This window comes from Orcinus orca, chromosome 10, assembly GCF_937001465.1.
Source record: "Orcinus orca chromosome 10, mOrcOrc1.1, whole genome shotgun sequence".
NCBI lineage: Eukaryota > Metazoa > Chordata > Mammalia > Artiodactyla > Delphinidae > Orcinus > Orcinus orca.
The window spans coordinates 92,760,876-92,783,776 of NC_064568.1; the positions used below are offsets into that span (position 1 = coordinate 92,760,876).

Consider the following 22,901-nt stretch of genomic DNA (forward strand, 5'->3'; position numbering starts at 1 on the left):
TCACTTTCCAAGGTACAAAACTGCAGCCGTGATCAAGACGGACCCATCCTCCGTCCTGTTAGAATGGACACATCTAGCGGTAAAGATGGACATGCACCCGGTAATTCCAAAAGAGGGTGGCAAGTGCGACACTGAGTAATCCGGGCTGCCAAAAGGCAACTATGAGAGACGGCCACCAACCCAGACCAGGGGCTTCAGAGGAAGTGCTGTCTGAGTGGAGACGTGAGAAACAAGAAGGCATCAGGCAAGTAAAGCAGTGAGACGGGGAGAGGGGAAGGAGGGAACAGCATATGCAAAGACGCAGAGGCTAGGGAATGTGCTGAGTGTGACGAGCTAGAAGGTCATCAGGAGTGAGTTATGAAAGCTGAGAGTCTTACCAGCCAGAAGAAGGCGGCTGGACTTTACCTTGACCATAAAAGGGAGCCAACAAAGGGTTTCAGCAGAAGACCATTGAATAGGGACTTCCCTGGTGGTCCAGCAGTTAAGACTCTGCGTTCCCAATGCAGGGGGCCTGGGGTTCAATCCTTGGTCAGGGAACTAGATTCCACATGCCACAATGAAGATCCCGCATGCCACAACTAAGACCCGGCGCAGCCAAATAAAGAAATAAATATCAAAAAATAAAAAAGAAGACCGTTGGATAAATACTAAGAAGACTGTTGTAGTCATATAACTGAAAAATGGTCGGGTGGTCTGAACAGGTAATGACAGGGGAAAGTATGAAAAGGGATGCAAGAGATCTTCACAGAATGAAGATTCATAAGACCTGATAACTTTTTCATTTTTCATATGAAGAAAACTCCATACTTCATTTAATTCTGAGAAGTGGATTTTGCTTCCTTAGGCTATATGGATGAAGCTATAATTCAACCAACTTCAGGATATTGCTTTAATCACAACACAACACAAAGAGAATTAGAAAAAAAACACACCTAAACATAGAGCATAAGAAGCATACAGATCATTAAAATACTTAACACAAATCCATACAATTTGTCTTAAAGGACCCTCAGAGGGCAGACACAGCCAAGAGGCAGGAACCAAAAAGAAGGATTTCATTTGGCACAAATACATTAATGGAAGCTGAAAGGTGCTCATCAATGAAAGACATTTTCACTTGTTGGAAGCCACACTGAAGGAGAATGACAACTTTATAAAACCAAAGCTAGTCAAATCTTCCTCTTCTTTTTTTTAAGCTAACATAGTCATTTGGTTTACTCAGCTAAGCTCCAGCCCAGGCAGCTCTCACAGTCATTCCTAAACCCAAGGCACATCCCAGTGGGTCAGACAGTCAAAGAAAACATGAGACATACTAAGAAAGTCACACCTGGGGGAAAGGATGCCTTTTCACGAAATTCACATAAAACGGCTCATTAGAATACGTCATCTGCTTGGTTGTAAGACATGTCTGACTCCACGACCCCGATACCTTCGTACCTGTAATTTCTATCATTCTATCATTTCAACAGCTTTCCTTCTGGCAGGTCAGAGGGTTCAAACGCGGCACAACTCACAGTTTTAAGTCCTTCTGCAAACGGAGCCTCCTTCCCACCTGCTTCAGCTGAATCTGAATGATGGGCTGGGGGCAGAAGTCGGTCACTCCGCAGCCTTTTTCTCATTTCTTCTTCTTTAGTCTGAAAAGCAGTATTAAAGAGTGAAAACGAGTCCAAGTGACTTTCTCCAAGTTCTCATAACTACTGCCTGTAATGAACATTCCTGGCTTCCCTATTTCATTATGCAATCATTCGACAAGCAGAGGTTGAGGAATTACTGTTGAAGAAGACAGAGCCAGCCGCCAGCCCCCACCCCATACCCTCCAGACACCCTCCAGACACCCTCCAGACATTCCCTCACAGGGCTGTGGTCTGTCCTTGCTCTCTGAGAGGCCAAGTAGAGACACCGAAGTAAAGGCTGTCAGACCAGAGCTGTGAAGGCTGGTTCCGGCAGAAGGGCAGACAGAGGGTTTATGGGCACCATGTGTGTGTAAATGTTGTAGAAGTTGTCTGAGGGTCTGCACGGCCTCCTCTCATCTCCCATCCTCCACCTGGGACCTCCTGCCACCCCTGGCCCCAACTGAAGTTTCTCTTTTTTTTAATAGGAAAAAAACACCATACTTAATTCTCAGAAGTGGATATTGCTTCCTTAGGCTACAGGGATGAAACTGTAATTCAACCAACTTCAAGATAGTGCTGCATTTCTTCACCACACAAAGAGAACTTAAAAAAACTAAACATACAGCATAGGAAGCATAGAGATCACTAAAAGAATTAATACAATCCACGCAATTGGTCATTAAGCTGGCGACTGGAGAGGATGCGCGCGTTTCAGAGGCAGCGCCCCTCACGCGAGACCTGGGCTACCTTCCTGCACTCCTCCACTGCCTGCATCTTCTCTTCTATGTCCTTCATCAGGAAATCTTTTATTTCCTTTTTGATTTTAAGTTTTTTCAGCCTGGCTGGTGGCTTTCTCAGCAGCTTCTCAGTCATGCTTACGTGCAGAAAGACACTTTTTAAAATGCAGAAACAAATGTATTTATTAGCAGAGGAGAAAGATAAGAGAGAGAGAATAAACATTGTTTAAGGTTTTAGTCCTAAAAATCTAAATAGATTTTTGGATAGATTTGTAAAAATAATTACGTGAAAACTGGTAACAGCTGAACTCATCCCTAAAGACTTTATGCCTGGTAACAACAGAACTAATTCCTAAAGAAAAAATATCTATTAGATGTCTAGGAAAAAACAGGCTATTATCAAAAAAACATGAAAGAAACATGCAGTGATGGAGGAGGGCTCTTGAGAAGTAAAAAAAAAAACCTGGAGAACAAATAAAAGATGGGAGAAGGTGGCGAATGAATGATGCATTTGTAGTTCAAGGTAAAAAGTTAAACCCCATGATTTTATAATATTCCATAAGCTACAAATGACTTTCATTTGGGGTCGAGATTAGTTTTAGGACTTTTGGTCTGGTGAAAGAGAGAATTAACACTGGTCTTTGCTGTCAGTACTTTACAAATGTTTTCATGACAATAGAAAAAAACCCCATACTATTTCCTGATTGACTACCATTTATATGTTTAGAGCAGTGATAATGACTTTGATTATAATTTCTAGTTATTAAAAAAGGTTAAACTGTTGTAAAGGATTTATAAAGTTTAATTTTTTAAAATTGGTTTTTTAAAATAATATACCTTGGTTATAAAAAAATTAAAATGATACAGAAATAGTCCCCTAATTCTCTGTTTAACCAGCTGGCCCCCAATCCCACTCATCAGCATGAACCATTTGAAAGAGTCTGGTGTGTGTCCTTCCAGACATTCTCTGTGCACATATATCTATATACACATATATTAACAGTGCACCTGTCATGTTCAACCAATCAATGGGATTATACCATATACACTGTTTTGCAATTTACTTTCTTCATTTAATTTAATATGGACATCTTTCCAGGTCAGTATATAAAGTATTTATAAAGAGTTATTAAACTGTCTTAATGAACACCAAGCCTTCATTATAAAATGAACCAAAACAGGCAGACCTCATTTTATTGTGCTTCACAGATATTTTGGTTTTCTTTGTTTTACAAATTAAAAATCTGTGGCAACCCTGCGTCGACCAAGTCGCAGGTAGGCGCCATTTTTCCAACAGTGTTTGCTCACTTTATGTCTCTGTGTCACATTTTGGTAATTCTTGCAGTATTTCAAATTTTTTCATTATTATTATATTTGTTATGGTGATCAGTGATCTTTGATGCTACTATTGCAAACCAATAATGACTCGATGAAGGCTCAGATGATGGTTAGCATTTTTTAGCAATCTAAGTATGTTTAAATTAAGATCTGAACATTGTTTTATTAGACATAATACTATTGGACACTTAACAGGCTACACTATAGTGTAAACATAACTTCTATATGCGCTGGGAAACCAAAAAATTCGTGTGACTCGATTTATCGTGATATTTGCTTTATTGCAGTGGCCTGGAACCGAACCCACAGTATCTCCAACTAGGTACTCCTGTATTATTCTAGATAATTTCTCTAAAGACTTTTAAAGACAAAGGAGCTATTGATATCCATTGTCATATCGAAAAGACGGTCTCTTCAGATTGCAATACTGTAGTTACTGAGAAAATAAATCACACAAAGACAGACAGGTCAGCATAGCAGGAAAGGGTACCAGATCCAGACACATACAGCCCTGGGTTTGAATCCTGGCTTGGTCATGGTGTGACTTTGCATGAATTCTTAAACTCCGTAAGCCTTCCCTTCCTCATTTATAAAATAGGTTTTATTTCACAGGATTTTTTTTAGAAAAAAAAGAGGAACATCTTTGCCAACTTGGTCTAGCAGGCAGATCACTTCTCCGGTTGAGGCACTGACTGGTGCATCTCTCCTGCCACGTCTGGCACAGAGAAGCGAGGCCCAGCCACCAGTGGTCAGAACAGAGCAGGTAGTGGGATGGGCCACGACCCTGGATCAGTGCCTGCCGAATGGCGTACCAGGATCGGCCGAGACGCAGCCCCTAGGGATTTCCAGGTGGTAGTGCGAACTCTTCGGGCAAAGGAGGGTGGGCAGGAGGGCGCCCAGCCCATAGTCAAGGAGTACTGGGATGTACAGCCGGTAGGAGAGCGGGAAGAGGCAGAAGAAGAGGAGGAGAGAGTTGGACGAGGAGAAGGAGAGATGAGGGAGAGGATGAGAATTATGTGGACCAAGAGGAAGAGGGGGACGATCCTCCTGAGGGCAGGGTACTAGATTCTGCTGCTGATTTTAAATTGGGATACTTTTTCCGCCAACTTATGATCCCAAAGTCTGTATGGTTCTAAAGAAGAGAGTGAATATCAATATGAAAACGATGATGACGAGGATGGGAATGAAAAACCAGAAGGACTTAAAATGGATACGGTCTCAGCAGAGGGCAGCTCTGGAGAACACAGTTGGAAGGCATAAAAGAAATGGACGGCAAAAGAAAGACGCATTTGCCCTTCATGGATATTCTAGTCTTCATTAGCCCAAAATACCAATTTTGTTTCAAAGTTCAACACCCCAAAATGATACTAACTGACATCTGACTTTACTCTTACCTTTTAGAGATAACAGTATTGTTCACATTGAAAATAAAAGCTTGTTTGAAATGAAAAAAATAAAGAGGAAAGTATACAGTAGCCACTCAATAAATGGTAATTACTTATTCAGTGAAAGCAGTGACCTTTTTCAATGACAGCACACAGAATCACAACCAAATACAGCTTTTGTAACGAAGGGGAGAAATGAGACTCAGAATCCCAGGGGCCAGCAGGCAGGAGGCCTGGGCTCTGTTTAACCCCGGGTCTACTGCTAATACCCACTGTGTGACCTGACACAAAGCACTTCTCTTTGGACTCACTTTTCTCAAAATTATACCATATAGCGCTCCTCTGCAACTTGCTGAGGACGGCTAGGGTTCCTTCCAGCTTTAAAACCTATGATCCTTGGAAAGAATCCTTCTAAAGGATAAACATTTATTAAAGTTCTGGTTCAGTTGCAGCCTTCAGACACTTTTATGTGATGAGAAACTTTTCACTACAGGAAAACTGGGAGATGTTTGTCAAAGCAAGTTCCCCCTCCCCCATCCTTGTGTCATCTTTTGTGACAATTGGCTTTTAGGCTCCCTGCTGACAAAAGCCATCTGCTAAAAAGACGGGACATGCTTGCTGTGGAGGCTCAACTAGAGATACTGTGAAATTAGGATGAAACAGTTTTGGGGGGAAGTTCACTCATAGACGGCTAACAGAGAATGGAACAGTCATCTAAGATCCAATAAAGCAAGTCTCCCTCAGGCTTACACAGGAGTCTGAGCCTTGATTTAAATCATGAGATCAACAGTTTCAAGAGAGCTTGGGCTTTCTGGTTTGGCTGACCTCTTCCTGTGGCTTTATCCCAAAATGATGCATAAGAAATCATGTACTTCCTTTCCCTTGTGGAAGTTAATCCTACCTGTGCAGCCCTTGTCCTTTCTTGAGTTTGACACTTTAAAGAAAAGCACTGAAAGACCTGAGGAAAGCTATCTGTATTCTTTACCACCGGATTTTATAAAGTCAGGAGTTACCAATTGTTGGCACTTAAAAAATGATAGCATTATATGATCACATTATACGTAGAGAGGTACTACCCATAGAAACTGTAAAAAAAACATTAACTTTAAAACCTATAGAAGTTAATAGTTCAATTATTCTCTTTAAGAACACCAGCAGGGGATGGAACCAAAGATGCTGTGATAAGAAGGGGATCTCGTTTCTAGCCAACCTGCTTGTATACATTACTTCTTGCATCTGCCTGTCTTCCTCAGAGCTTTCCTAGTTAATTATTGACAGACAGATAAACCTACCCTGGCTATGTTCTCTTAATAGGAGTCTTGTGCATAGAATAAGCCGAAGTTTCTCACAACAGATCGGTCACTCCAGCTCTGCCACCGTCAAGACCTCCTAAGATGGTCACTCTGAGCGTTAACTGCCATTCTTTTGTCTTTACCCTGGTCAACTTCCTCCTCCTTAAAAGACTCCCCATGAGGTTCAGCAAATAATGTTACTGACTCTGATCCATTGTCAACAAACTCCCAAACTGCACTGAAGGTTATCAAGGACAGAGGTTGCCTGGAAAAGGGAATCAACTTAGACTAGAGACAGAAGGGATCAATAGAGGATTGAGAGTCTTGTGTAGGGAAACCCAGAACGGGAGAAATGAGTTTGGATGAAAAACACCTAAAGTGGTTAATACCTATGTGGATAAATGAGAGCCACTCCCATCTCTTTTAAGAGATCTGTACCAATCCACACATGTATTTACATGTGTATACAAAACTAATACACATTTATAATACAGCCACTGGAGTCTCAGTAGAATGTTTTAAAATATACTGGAAGATTCACTTAGTCTGATAATTTAGCTTCTTAACATCGTCTTACTTACATATCATTATAATTCTTTCTGAGTGAGCGTAACATCTATTAGCGCGAATGTGCTTGCAGGCAGGTTACCCAGAGGGGCTATGGAATGCCTGTAGTACTGGCTAAAAAGCAGATGATGAAAAAAATTAAGAAAAAAGACGATAGGGGGCCCTGTGGATACAGATACTGCTGTGGATTTCTAGGAAGAGACTAGCTCATAGGCGAGTCCCCTTTTCAGCATCCTTTATTATATTTCACTCTAAATGATAACTGAATTAAAGATAACAACCTGGCTAAGACAGGGACAGATCTATGTCTAAAATTCCCTTGTATTTATATATAATATTGGTCTACACAAGGAGCCTTGTTTTTAAGTATTCTCACTTTTATTGTTCTGTTTTTTCTCATAATATTTCACTTAAAGTTTTTTTTAAATGAATGAAGAAATGGTGTTCACATGTCTGATTGGATTCATCATATTGTAGTATCTGCTGACATTAACATCCTTTTTTTTTGACTATCCCCTTTTTGTTTCCTTTGGCTCTTTGTTTCTTAGTTAAAAGTATTAACTGTCTCATAATATTTTCATTTTCAGTCCTTCAGTATTCATTCTCATCTTTTTGTATTGGCCTCAGAACTTTCCCCCGAATATCCAAGACATCTGGTGTCTGACACACATGTTCTCAGCTACACCTGGATTGAAAGAGACTTTACCTGTGACACTGAGCAATTATATCTCTTCATTTCCATACGCTTCCTGGGTATCATCTTAGTCCTATAGTGAACACATGTTCTATTTTCAGGAATATTTTAGGACTCTCTTTCACAGTGAATGGGGATTTCAGTTTCGAAAGCTTTAACCCTTCCCAGCTTGATAATGGATTTGAGGGCTTGGTGTACATTTTTATTGAAACTTCATGGCAGCGGTTCTCAGCCTGGGCTGCCCACTGAATCACCTGGGAGCTTTCAAAAGCACCACATTCTGGGCCCACCCCAAGCCATTGGTCCCAGGAGTTTTGAAAGTTTCCTGGGTGATGCAAATGTACAGATTAAGGACTGCACTAGGCAATAAGATGCACAGCTGTGCATTACAGCTCCTGCCTGTTGCAAGTCTGGCTTTTGTTGGCCATCTTGGCCCAATTCCAAAGCAAAAAAATAATAATAATAACTGTGTTATTCTTTTTTTTTTTTTTTTTGCCGTACGCGGGCCTCTCACTGCTGTGGCCTCTCCCGGTGTGGAGCACAGGCTCCGGACGTGCAGGCTCAGCGGCCATGGCTCACGGGCCCAGCCGCTCCGCGGCATGTGGGATCTTCCCGGACTGGAGCATGAACCCGCGTCCCCTGCATCGGCAGGCGGACTCTCAACCACAGCGCCACCAGGGAAGCCCAACTGTGTTATTCTTGCCTACCTTTGCAGTCCTGTCACATTTAAATCCTTCTGAGAACACTCCACCAACGCCCCTGACAACCATTCTATTTCTACGTAATACGAATAGGATCACAGTCTTCATCTTTGGCTCTCTTAATGATGTTACTGAAAGTCAAGCCTGTAGTTTTCATTTCTTAATAGATACGTTTCCTTCACAATGTAGCTTATATTAATTAACCTTGCTGGTGCCCTCGCAAGGTCCGAGTCTGAAGGCATTCATCTCTGGCACTGGAATCACTGAAAAATGTTTTAATGTTACTCCCACTGATGTGAGCATCAAGAGTCCATAGCATCTCTCTTCAGAAGGCTTGCTTAGCTACTGTATGTTCCCACAATCTATCCTCCTCCAGATGGCTCTCCTGTCTTTTTTTTTTGAATTTTTGTATTTTATTTTATTATTTTATACAGCAGGTTCTTATTAGTCATCAATTTTATACACATCAGTGTATACATGTCAATCCCAATCTCCCAATTCATCGCACACCCCCACCCCCCGCCGCTTTCCCCCGTTGGTGTCGATACATTTGTTCTCTACATCCATGTCTCAATTTCTGCTCTGCAAACCAGTTCATCTGTACCATTTTTCTAGGTTCCACATATATGCGTTAATATATGATATTTGTTTTTCTCTTTCTGACTTACTTCACTCTGTATGACAGTCTCTAGATTCATCCAAGTCTCTACAAATAACTCAACTTCATTCCTTTTTATGGCTGAGTAATATTCCATTGTATATATGTATCACATCTTCTTTATCCATTCGTCTGTTGATGGGCATTTAGGTTGCTTCCATGACCTGGCTATTCTAAATAGTGCTGCAATGAATATTGGGACACATGTGTCTTTTTTTTTTTTTTCTTTGCGGTATGCGGGCCTCTCACTGTTGTGGCCTCTCCCATTGTGGAGCACAGGCTCTGGATGCACAGGCTCAGTGGCCATGGCTCAGGGGTCCAGCCACTCCACGACATGTGGGATCTTCCTGGACCAGGCCACGAACCCGTGTCCCCTGCATCGGCGGGCGGACTCTCAATCACTGCGCCACCAGGGAAGCCCCACGTGTCTTTTTGAATTATGGTTTTCTCTGGGTATATGCCCAGCAGTGGGGTTCCTGGGTCATATGGTAATTCTATTTTTAGTTTTTTAAGGAACCTCCATACTGTTCTCCATAGTGGCTGTATCAATTTACATTCCCACCAACAGTACAAGAGGGTTCCCTTTTCTCCACACCCTCTCCAGCATTTGTTGTTTGTAGATTTTCTGATGGTGCCCATTCTAACTGGTGTGAGGTGATACCTCATTGTGGTTTTGATTTGCATTTCTCTAATAATTAGTGATGTTGAGCAGCTTTTCATGTGCTTCTTGGCTATATATATGTCTTCTTTGGAGAGATGTCTGTTTAGGTCTTCTGCCCATTTTTGGATTGGGTAGTTTTTCTAATATTGAGCTGCATGAGCTGTTCATATATTTTGGAGATTAATCCTTTGTCCATTGATTTGTTTGCAAATATCTTCTCCCATTCTGAGGGTTGTCTTTTTGTCTTGTTCGTAGTTTCCTTTGCTTTGCAAAAGCTTTTAAGTATCATTAGGTCCCATTTGTTTATTTTTGTTTTTATTTCCATTACTCTACGAGGTGGATCAAAAAAGATCTTGCTGTGATTTATGTCAAAGAGTGTTCTTCCTATGTTTTCCTCTAAGAGGTTTATAGAGTCCAGTCTTACATTTAGGTCTCTAATCTATTTTGAGTTTATTTTTGTGTATGGTGTTAGGGAGTCTTCTAATTTCATTCTTTTACATGTAGCTGTCCAGTTTCCCAGCACCACTTATTGAAGAGACTGTCTTTTCTCCATTGTATATCCTTGCCTCCTTTGTCATAGATTAGTTGACCATAGGTGCGTGGGTTTATCTCTAGGCTTTCTATCCTGTTCCATTGATCTATATTTCTGTTTTTGTGCCAGTACCATATTGTCTTGATTACTGTAGCTTTGTAGTATAGTCTGAAGTCAGGGAGTCTGATTCCTCCAGTTCCATTTTTTTCCCTCAAGGCTGCTTTGGCTATTTGGGGTCTTTTGTGTCTCCATACAAATTGTAAGAATTTTTGTTCTGGTTCTGTAAAAAATGCCATTGGTAATTTGATAGGGATTGCATTGAATCTGTAGATTGCTTTGGGTAGTATAGTCACTTTCACAATATTGATTCTTCTAATCCAAGAACATGGTATATCTCTCCATCCATTTGTAACATCTTTAATTACTTTCATCAGTGTCTTACAGTTTTCTGACTACAGGTCTTTTACCTCCCTAGGTAGGTTTATGGCTAGGTACTTTATTCTTCTTGTTGCAATCATAAATGGGAGTGTTTCCTTAATTTCTCTTTCAGGTTTTTCATCGTTAGTGTATAGGAATGCAAGAGATTTCTGTGCATTAATTTTGTATCCTGCAACTTTACCAAATTCATTGATTAGCTCTAGTAGTTTTCTGGTGGCATCTTTAGGATTCTCTATATATACTATCTTGTCATCTGCAAACAGTAACAGTTTTACTCCTTCTGTTCCAATTTGTATTCTTTTTATTTCTTTTCCTTCTCTGATTGCTGTGGCTAGGTCTTCCAAAACTATGTTGAATAATAATGGTGAGAGCGGACATCCTTGTCTTGTTCCTGATCTTAGAGGAAATGCTTTCAGTTTTTCACCATTGAGAATGATGTTTGCTGTGGGTTTGTCGTATATGGCCTTTATTATGTTGCGGTAGGTTCCCTCCATTCCCACTTTCCGGAGAGTTTTTATCATAAACAGGTGTTGAATTTTGTCAAAGCTTTTTCTGTATCTATTGAGATGATCATATGGTTTTTATTCTTCAATTTGTTAATATGGTGTATCACATTGATTGATATGCATGTACTGAAGAATCCTTGCATTCCTGGGATAAATCCAACTTGATCATGGTGTATAATCCTTTTAATGTGTTGTTGGATTCCGTTTGCTAGTATTTTGTTGAGGATTTTTGCATCTATATTCATCGGTGATATTGGTCTGTAATTTTCTTTTTTTGTAGTATCTTTGTCTGGTTTTGGTGTCAGGGTGATGGCGGCCTCATAGAATGAGTTTGGGAGAGTTCCTGCCTCTGCAATTTTTTGGAAGAGTTTGAGAAGGATGGGTGTTAGCTCTTCTCTAAATGTTTGGTAGAATTCACCTGTGAAGCCATCTGGTCCTGGACTTCTGTTTGTTGGAAGATTTTTAATCACAGTTTCAATTTCATTACTTGTGATTGGTCTGTTCATATTTTCTATTTCTTCTTGGTTCAGTCTTGGAAGGTTATATCTTTCTAAGAATTTGTCCATTTCTTCCAGGTTGTCCATTTTATTGGCAGAGAGTTGCTTGTAGTAGTCTCTTAGGATGCTTTGTATTTCTGTGGTGTCTGTTGTAACTTCTCATTTTTCATTTCTAATTTTATTGATTTGAGTCCTCTCCCTCTTTTTCTTGATGAGTCTGGCTAATGGTTTATCAATTTTTTTTATCTTCTCGAAGAATCAGCTTTTTTATTGATCTTTGCTATTGTTTTCTTTGTTTCTATTTCATTTATTTCTGCTCTGATCTTTATGATTTCTTTCCTTCTGCTAACTTTGGGTTTTGTTTGTTGTTCTTTCTCTAGTTCCTTTAGGTGTAAGGTTAGATTGTTTATTTGAGATTTTTCTTGTTTCTTGAGGTAGGCTTTTATAGCTATAAACTTCCCTCTTAGAACTGCTTTTGCTGCATCCCATAGGTTTTGGACTGTCATGGTTTCATGGTCATTTGTCTCTAGGTATTTTTTTATTTCCTCTTTGATTTCTTCAGTGATCTCTTGGTTATTTAGTAACGTATTGTTTAGCCTCCATGTGTTTGTGTTTTTTACGTTTATTTCCCTGTAATTGATTTCTAATCTCATAGCATTGTGGTCAGAAAAGATGCTTGATATGATTTCAATTTTCTTAAATTTACTGAGGCTTGATTTGTGACCCAAGATGTGATCTATCCTGGAGAATGTTCTGCGCACTTGAGAAGAAAGTGTAATCTGCTGTTTTTGGATGGAATGTCCTATAAATACCTATTAAATCTATCTGCTCTATTGTGTCATTTAAAGCTTGTGCTTCCTTATTAATTTTCTGTTTGGGTGATCTGTCCATTGGTGTAAGTGAGATGTTAAAGTCCCCCACTATTACTGTGTTACTGTCGATTTCCTCTTTAAAAGCTGTTAGCAGTTGCCTTATGTATTGAGGTGCTCCTACATTGGGTGCATATATATTTATAATTGTCACATCTTCTTCTTGGATTGATCCCTTGATCATTATGTAGTGTCCTTTCTTGTCTCTTGTAACATTCTTTATTTTAAAGTCTACTTTATCTGATATAAGTATTGCTACTCCAGCTTTCTTTTGATTTCCATTTGCATGGAATATCTTTTTCCAACCCCTCACTTTCAGTCTGTATGTGTCCTAGGTCTGAAGTGGGTCTCTTGTAGACAGCATACAGATGGGTCTTGTTTTTGTATCCACTCAGCGAGCCTGTGTGTTTTGGTTGGAGCATTTAATCCATTCACGTTTAAGGTAATTATCAATATGTATGTTCCTATGGCCATTTTCTTAATTGTTTTGGGTTTGTTTTTGTAGGTCCTTTTCTTCTCTTGTGTTTCCCACTTCGAGAAGTTCCTTTAGCATTTGTTGTAGGGCTGGTTTGTTGGTGCTGAATTCTCTTAACTTTTGCTTGTCTGTAAAGCTTTTGATTTCTCCACAAATGTGAATGAGATCCTTGCCGGGTAGAGTGATCTTGGTTGTAGGTTCTTCCCTTTCATCTCCTTAAATATGTCATGCCACTCCCTTCTGGCTTGCAGAGTTTGTGCTGAGAAATCAACTGTTAACCTTATGGGAGTTCCCTTGTATGTTATTTGTCATTTTTTCCTTGCAGCTTTCAATAATTTTTCTTTGTCTTTAATTTTTGCTAAGTTGATTATTATGTGTCTCGGCATGTTTCTCCTTGGGTTTATCCTGTATGGGACTCTCTGCGCTTCCTGGACTTGGGTGGCTATTTCCTTTCCCATGTAAGGGAAGTTTTTTACTATAATCTCTTCAAATATTTTCTCGGTCCTTTCTCTCTCTCTTCTCCTTCTGGGACCCCTATAATGTGAATGCTGTTGTGTTTAATGTTGTCCCAGAGGTCTCTTAGGCTGTATTCATTTCTTTTCATTCTTTTTTTCTTTATTCTGTTCTGCAGCAGTGAATTCCACCGTTCTGTCTTCCAGGTCACTTATCTGTTCTTCTGCCTCAGTTATTCTGCTATTGATTCCTTCTAGTGTAGTTTTCATTTCAGTTATCGTATTATTCATCTCTGTTTGTTTGTTCTTTAATTCTTCCAGGTCTTTGTTAAACCTTTCTTGCATCTTCTCGATCTTTGCCTCCATTCTTTTTCCGAGGTCTTGGATCATCTTCACTATCATTATTCTGAATTCTTTTTCTGGAAGGCTGCCTATCTCGACTTCATTTAGTTGTTTTTCTGGGGTTGTATCTTGTTCCTTCATCTGGTACATACCCCTCTGCCTTTTCATCTTGTCTATCTTTCTGTGGATGTGGTTTTTATTCCACAGGCTGTAGGATTGTAGTTCTTTTTGCTTCTGCTCTCTACCTCTGGTGGGTGAGGCTATCTAAGAGGCTTGAGACTCCTGTCTTTTTTTTTTTTTTAAATAAATTTATTTATTTATTTAATTTATTTGGTTGCATAGGGTCTTCATTGCTGCATGCGGGCTTTCTCTTGTTGCGGCGAGTGGGGGCTACTCTTTGTTGTGGTGCGCAGGCTTCTTATTGCAGTGGCTTCTCGTTGTGGAGCACGGGCTCTAGATGTGCAGGCTCAGCAGTTGTGGCTCACGGGCTCTAAAGTGCAGGCTCACCAGTTGTGGTGCACGGGCTTAGTTGCTCCGTGGCATGTGGAATCTTCCCAGAACAGGGATTGAACCCGTGTCCCCTGCATTGGCAGGCGGATTCTTAACCACTGCGCCACCAGGGAAGTTCCTGTCTTTTCTTTTTGACCCACCTTTTATTTTCTGACCCCCAGCGATTCACCTACAGCAAGAAAAAAAATCTCTCCTTGTCCTTTCCATATTAAAGATGCATCATTTTTTAGTACTTTGAAGTAAGATAAGGTACTCGAAAATGCCTTGCATCCTGATAGCTAGCCTTGTGCAAATGTAAATTGTCATTATGTTGGCATCAGTTTTTCCATTATGTGGTCCATTTTTACCTTCCCCCCAGTCCCTCTTATTATTGGCAGCCTGATAATATCATTCATAAGGCTTAACAAACTTCTTTCCTTGCCAAGTACTTTCTGCAGTACTTATTTTTCCTTCTTCAAAAGAAAATGCCACTTTGGCTTTTATTTATGAGTTCTCAGCAGGTCCCACACACAGAGAAGGAAATTACCTTTATTGAAACACTAAGTGACTTGGTCTAGGTGCAAACTTGATTTCACTAATGAATCTTTTTATTCCCTATTGACTGTTTCCCCTACAACACAGGGGACTGGCCACCACTAAGGTGCCTTTGATATAATTTCTGGTCTCAATTTCCATCACTTCTGTTTCTTTCTTTTCTTTCCTATTCATTTTCCCTTATGCCTCTTTTCTGTGTTATTTCTTCTTTTTATCCTCCTTCCTCTGTCTATGCTTTAGGGTTACTGGTGCTGCTGGCAGTGGCTTAAAAAGAAACCCAAACCAATGAGAACTAAACAGAACAACAGCAAATCTGCCATCTTCTTCATAGGTTTACAAAGAAGTTATTAAAAAGTCAAGAACTCAAGACTTTGGCCACGACAAGTTAACATCAGGCTACAAATAATGCTCACACTACAGAAAAACAATGATAGATCAGTCAAGATGAATCAACAAAGAAAATTAAGGGTATAACAATTTTTATCATTCTATTTATTACCTCATGGTTGACCTCAGGGTGTATATATAAATGTATCTATTTTAGCTTTGACATTTAGGCCTATTTTCTTATTGGATAAGTCAAGGTTCAGTTTTATATTCACATGCCTAGTACATAGGCAATGTTTAATAAAAACTGCTGAAAGAATGAAGGCATTTTATTCAATGGGGCTTATCATGTCTCAAATTTGGTAAAACCCAAGATATGTTTCATTGGATTCATTAATCATTAACAATCAGGCAATTCCTGAATCTGTAGAGAAGGATGGTGTGCAGAGGGGTGAGGGAGTTTATGGGAGAAAAAACTGGCTTAGATAAATGCCGTAATCTGTACTGTGACACTAAGATGCATATTGGTGGAAAAAATAACTCGTGATCAGTCATATTCTGTTGCTATTTTAACTATAAGCTACTGTTAATTACAAAATTCCTTGCCGTGATATCATATGATTCTCCATTTCTAAATATTTTGCTGTGGCTTTGTATTATTCCTTAACAATTAACTCCTCTAGGATGTCTGATGACTTTTGTTGCTCTCGATTCTCTAAGGGTCGGGGTTTATGGATTAATCCACTGATCACTAGGTCTTCCAAAGGAAAAGAAAAAAGAAGAAAAGAAAAAAGAAATTTAAGCACGAAGATTTTATCAATCAAATGCTAAATACATGCCTTATAAATCATGCTAATTAACTCTTAGTCTCAACACTTGTACCTAAATATCTGTTTCTACTACAAATCTTTATAATCCTTTGAACTTCAAATCCTTAATGTTCTTACAGAGGATACACATCAACATAATATACTGTTTACTTAGCAGGTCGAATATTAACATAACAAAAAGTCTTTGTGCTGCTATGTACTACTTTTTTGTTGTAACGACACTTACACACTTGGGTACGATTATACAGGTTCTGTGCAATAATTATGGAGCTAAACCATAGCCACGAATGAGATAGTCTTTCAGTGACTCTGAGTTGCAGTTTGGTTTCTATGCTTTGTATACAAAGGATAAACAGCGTGATGTTGCCAAGAGACTTCTAGTTCTGCAACCCTGAGTTTACAATTACGCCATCTGCTAAATCTACATAAGTAAAAGCATGCCTTTTTGAAAAGAGTCTTTGAACCAAATCAGAATTGGAGTCGACTGGTAGCTAAATTTTTATTCTAAAAATGGCGTTGAAATAGTTTATAGGGGAGCACTAATGAGAGAGACCGCTCCCATTACACATCACCCAATTATATAAATAAGCGAGCAAGCATCTGTTTTTACAACCTCATAAAATAAAGGTGCAATGAGGGGTCCTCAGAAATGAGCTCTCTTCTATTTTAAGAAGTCCATTTCATCCAGTGGATGGAATCTTTTTATGAAAATTTCTAAACCCACTGGTTAACAAAGACAGTTTTCATGAATTTGTAATGGGAAGACAGGAAAAACACACACATGCGCACACACACGCACAAACCAGATGTCTCTCACTTCAGAATATTAACCTTCCTAGTATCAGAGACTTCTCTAATTGCCTGCTGCAATTAACCCCAACGAATCTCCTATAGTCTTATCACCTTTCCAGTGCTATGTCTTCTACTCATACACGTGTTTGAAATAGAGTCAGTTCTCATTTTAAAGTGCTCTGTACAGATTTTGGTACAGAGTAGTAAATAAAGCATGGGTTTCAAGGAGGTAAACTAGAAACTAAAAGAACAGAAAAAAATCAATAAAGAAGAGGTGAATCCTCTTCAAGGAATTAGAATGAATTATTTGTTAGAAGCTGGGCTTATCTGCAAGGGTCAAAATAATAATAATAATGAGCATTTATTGAGCACTCATGTGCCTGGCACTATATTAAGTACTTTATGTTCTTTGTAAGATCTAATTCAAACATAAATTCTGTGACAGAGGTGTTAGTATCTCTTCTTCTTTTTTTTTTTTTTTTTTTTTGCGGTACGTGGGCCTCTCACTGCTGTGGCCTCTCCTGTTGCGGAGCACAGGCTCCAGACGTGCAGGCTCAGCGGCCATGGCTCACGGGCCCAGCCACTCCGCGGCACATGGGATCTTCCCGGACCAGGGCACAAACCCGTGTCCCCTGCATCAGCAGGCGGACTCTCAACCACTGCGCCACCAGGGAAGCCCAGTATCTCTATTTTATACATAAACTATATGAGAGAGGCTAATTAACTTGCTCAAGGTGACACAAGTAGTAAGTGAATTAACTAGGATTTGAATCCAAGTCTATTTGACATTAGCATCCACGCTCTTCACCACCTCACTGTACTCCTTCCCAAATAGGTTATGTATCAATAAATGGCTCCCACTGGTCATGGTCCACTTCTCCCTCAGGATGTTCTTAAAGAAGAATGTCATCGTTGACATCTGTCACTACCATAACAGAATTATTTTAACCATTTCTATCCATTCTTTTCTGAGTCTACCAAAGTACTTGGCTTGACATTTACAGTAGCTCACTTATACAGAAATCCCTGGACTACATCAGTCATTTCAGCTAATATTCATGATTTCTTGGGACACTGAAGACTATTGGGGGAATGTTTAAAAATAACATTGTGCTTCTTTCTGATTATAAAAGAAATACGTAGTTACCAGAGTAAACTTGGAATATATAAAAAAGAGTAAAGAGGAAAATTAAAATGTCCATACTCTTACCTTTCAGAGGTTGCCAGTTAACATATAAATTTAATTTTTATAAATTTGACATCATACTGAACATCCAGTTTTATTTCTTATGTAGTTAATATTTACAGTAGCATCAGTTCATGCCATTAGAAATTTCATAAGCCTAAGTGTAAAAAGTGAAATTATGCAAGAAAACATCGGTGGATTTGTCTTTAATCTTGGTGTAGGGAAAGGCTTTCTAGCTATGTCTCAAAATCCAGGTTCAATGAAAGAAAGACTGATAACTTTTACTACATTAAAAAAAACCCTTCAGGGGCTTCCCTGGTGGTGCAGTGGTTGGGAGTCCGCCTGCCGATGCAGGGGATGTGGGTTCGTGCCCCGGTTTGGGAGGATCCCACGTGCCGCGGAGCGGCTGGGCCCGTGAGCCATGGCCGCTGGGCCTGCGCGTCTGGAGCCTGTGCTCCACAATGGGAGAGGCCACAGCAGTGAGAGGCCCGCGTACCGCCAAAACAAAAACAAAAACAAAAACAAAAACAAAAACAAAAAAACCTTCAGAATGGCAAAAAAAAAAAAAAAAACAACCCAGTAAAAGTCAAAACTAGGTATCACGTACCTCCTGATTTGATGTACTAAGCAGAATACAATATCATTTTTGGTATTCTCGCTAAAAATGCATATTCTGAACCTAATCATGAGGAAATATCAGACAAACCCAAACGGAGGAATGTTCTACAAAGTAAGTGGCTTATATCTCCAAATATATCAAGGGTTTCGAAGACAAAAAAAGGCCAAGGAATTGTTCCGGATTAAAGGAAACTGAAGTCACACGACAACTACATTAAACGTGTGATTCTGCATTAGATCTTGAACCAGAAATTTATTTCCAAAGGACATTTGTGAGACAACTGACAAAATTTGAATAGGTGAGTAAACAGCACTGCATCAGTGGTAATTGTCTGATTTGGATCCTTGTACTGTGATTTTGCAAAGAATGTTCTTGTTTTTAGGTAATGCACACTGATATATTTAAGAGTAAAGTATCATTATGTCTGTGACTTACTCTCAGAAAAAATATAGATGTATATGGGAGAAGCGGGGGAGAGGGGAGAGGGAGGGAGGGAAGAGAGGGGACAGTGATAACACAAACGTGGTACAACATTAACTTTGGGGGAATCTGGGTGAAAGAATACAGGCATTCTTTGTTTGGGACAACTTTTCTTATCTGAAACTTCTCAAAATCAGAAGTTCTTTTTGTTTGTTTGTTTGTTTTGTTTTCTTTGTTTTTGTTTTTGGCCGTGCCATGCAGCTTGTGGGATCTCAGTTCCCCGACCAAGGACTGAACCCGGGCCCTCGGCCTTGAGAGTTCAGAGTCCTAACCACTGGACCACCAGGGACTTCCACAGAAGTGTTAAGTTTGTTTTGTTTTTTTACTAAAAGGAAATACTTGGGAAATGTTAGTGTGAAACTTGAAATTTAAAAAAATTTTTATTAAAGTATAGCTGATTTACAATGTGTGAACCTTGAAATTTTTAACAAATATACTCTGTAGCTGTGAAGAACAGGGATGCAGAGAGGAGACAGAGAGGAAACTGGGCAGAGAACAAGTAGGAAGCTCAGGGTACCGGTTCTTATTCATCCTGTGGGAAGAGCTTTCCTGAAAACAAATTTACACTACATTTTGAAAACACCTGCTTTGGTGGTTCAGTCCCTCCCCCGCTGGTCTCTCTTAGCACCATCCTGCTTACCTGGGGCCCTCCCTCCCCACACTGCTTTCAACGGTGTACAGATGGCAGGACTGCCTGTCCGAGGGCACCCCTGTCCTCCTAACAATCCCTAGTCTGTTAACGCATGGATATTGAGTATTCGTGCTGCAGTCTAGGAGGGATTCTCATCAAGAGAGTCATCAGAGAGAAAAAATACATGTGCTGGCCCAACACAGAGGTAGAGAAAGAGGCCATCCCTGCCCTGCATCCCCCATCTCCTCCTTCATCCTCAGACATCATGCTACACCCTATCAGAAGCACAAGACGAGGGCAAATGTGAAATTTGCGATGGACCTAGAGAATATTATGCTTCGTGAAATAAGTCAGAGAAAGAAATATACTGTATAATACCACTTGTATGTGGAATCTAAAAACCAACACAAACGAATGCATATGCAAAACAGAAACAGACTCACAGGTATAGAAAACCCACTAGTGGTTACCGAAGGGGAGAGTGAAGAGGGGAAGGGCAAGATAGGGCTAGGTGATGAAGAGATACAAACTACTATGTATAAAACAGATAAACAACAAGGACATTTTATAGCCTAGGGAACTACAGCCATTACCTTGTAATTACTTTTAATGGAGTATAAGCTGTAAAAATACTGAATCCCTATGCTGTACTCCTAAAAACTAACATAATATTGTAAATCAACTATACTTCAATTTAAGAAATAAATAAAAAGGGTATTAATAAAGGAAATTTGTCACAACCCGAGTTGCCACAAAAGTCCAGGAAAAAGAATCTCACTTCCATCCAATCTATTTTCCAACTCTACCTGGTCCCTAGGGAAGAAACTACAGCAATGAGGAAGGAAACCCTCCCCCTACCCCAAATAAGTCTTCCTTGAAGTCTGTTAAGTTCAATTTGTTTCAAAGGCTGATGAAACAGAAACAAGAGCTCTTAACAACAGAAGGGTAACTCAAGTAAAGTGAAAACATACCATAGGAAAAACCACAAATAGTTTCTAAAGAACACACCAGGTCAACATCACATCTTTTATGTTTTTGAAAGATAGTTTTATTGTACATTTGCTTATAACTCTGAATGGGGAGAGACAAGAGAAAAAGTTTGATGTAGATTTTACTTAATTTTTCAAATGTAGAACTTTGCCTTGGAAAGAGGTTAACATAGTGCAAGTTTTGAGGAATTTAACTAAAGCCTGTGCAACTCGTATTCCCAAGGCCTTATCCCAACCACCAATAAAGGCTCTCAGTTTAAAAAAAGATAGTTTTAATTATGTCATCAACAAGAAGATTAAATGTTAGTATTACTTACCTAATGAAGGCCTAAGGCTATGTCTTGGAGATGCGACCTTGACATTTGAAGCACTGTCTGGTTCACAAAGCTGTGATAAGTCACCAAACACACATTATAAAATATATTCAGAGAAACAGTATTTTATATAGATCAACATGAACAGGGGCTGTTACCTGAATTTATTCTTCTGTTTCTTTCACTAGGAAATGGGGAACTTTCTGGAATGGTTCCAGGTAAGCTTCCCAACTGGGCCTGCTTGTCCAGGCTTCCAGGGCTGCCCACATTATCCTTGGGGAGCATAGTTTCAATCTGGGGTCTGAAATTCTCCCCGGAATAAGCCACACCGACATCAGCCTGTGAAAAGGAAACGGCTCTGTAAGAGTCAAGATTTCTTAAAAGATGAAAATGCCACACAGTCTGCTTTGTGAATAGCTGAGTAGTACCCAGCACCCTGTCAATGTGACCTTATGTGGCAAAAGGGACTTTCTTTGCAGGTGTGATTAACTTAAGGACCTTGTGATAGCAGGAGTATCCCAGGTTATCTAGGTGGGCTCTGAATGTAATCACAAGTGTCCTTAGAAGAGGGAGGCAGAGGAAGATTTGATCACAGAGAAGGAGATGGTGATGCGACGTCAGAAGCACGGACACAGTTGGAGGTGCTGCAGTACCAGCAATGAAGATGCAGGAAGGGCCACCAGCCGAGGAACGCAGGAATGCAGCTCCAGAAGCTGGAAAAATCGAGGAAAGAGATTCTCTCCTCAGAGCCTTTGAAAGGAACCAGCCCTGCAAACATCTTGACTTTCACCCGGTGGAACCAATTTTGGACTTCTGACCTCCAGAACTGTGAGGGAATAAAATTGTGTTGTTTGAAGCCACTAAACTTACATTAATTTGTTATAGTGGCAGTAGGAATCTAACACAGTGACTAATAGGAATCTACCAGGTACAAGCTATCATGCTGAGTATTCTGGAGGGCACCAAGATGAACAAGTTTAATCATCAAATGTGAAAAGTAAAGACACTGCGATGTATAAAGCCTTTTTATTTATTTATTTTTTAACATCTTTATTGGAGTATAACCACTTTACAATGGTGTGTCAGTTTCTGCTGTATAACAAAGTGAATCAGCTATACATGTATCCCCATATCCCCTCCCTCTTGCGTCTCCCTCCCACTCTCCTTATCCCACCCCTCTAGGTGGTCACAAAACACCGAGCTGATCTCCCTGTGCTATGCAGCTGCTTCCCACTAGCTAGCTATTTTACATCTGGTAGTGTATATATGTCCATGCCACTCTCTCACTTGGTCCCAGCTTACCCTTCCCCCTCCCCATGTCCTCAAGTCCATTCTCTACATCTGTGTCTTTATTCCTGTCCTGCCCATAGGTTCTTCAGAACCATTTTCCCCCCCCTAGATTCCATATATATGTGTCAGCATACGGTACTTTTCTCTTTCTGACTTACTTCACTCTGTATGACAGACTCTAGGTCCATCCACCTCACTGCAAATAACTCAATTTCGTAAAAGCCTTTTTAAAAATGAAACTACCATTATTGTTTTTGTTTCAATCAAACACTAATCTAGGCTTTGCTGTTATGGTATTTGGTAGATGTGGTTAACATCTAAAATTAGTTGACTTTAAGCAAAGGAAATGATCCTCAAATAATCTGGGTGGGCCTCATCCAATCAGTTGAAGGCCTTAAGAGTGGAACCGAGGTTTCTCTGAGGGAGAAGGAATTCTGTAGACGCAGCTTCAGCTCCAGCCTAGCTTTCTGGACCACCTATTCTATTGTATGGGTTTTGGACTTGCTTTGCCAGCCCTTATAATTGCATAAGCCAATTCCTTATAACACATCTATTTATCCATCTGTTCATCCATCCTACTGGTTCTGATTCTTTGGTAAAACCCTGACTGATATAGAAACACAGTAGAAAATAAGAAGGACC

The 22,901-nt window shown here is 39.9% G+C and overlaps 1 protein-coding gene across 1 annotated transcript in view; it reads right to left on the reverse strand.

Annotated features, from left to right (window-relative positions):
- Positions 1-706: 706 nt before the first annotated feature.
- Positions 707-22,901, reverse strand: part of STMND1 (stathmin domain containing 1) — a 35,906-nt gene continuing 13,711 nt past the window's right edge. The window contains 6 exon segments of the mRNA XM_012534331.3: positions 707-1,634; positions 2,361-2,487; positions 6,483-6,487; positions 15,735-15,793; positions 15,796-15,885; positions 21,128-21,308. Coding sequence (XP_012389785.1) covers positions 1,458-1,634; positions 2,361-2,487; positions 6,483-6,487; positions 15,735-15,793; positions 15,796-15,885; positions 21,128-21,308 — 639 coding nt within the window. The 3' untranslated portion in view covers positions 707-1,457.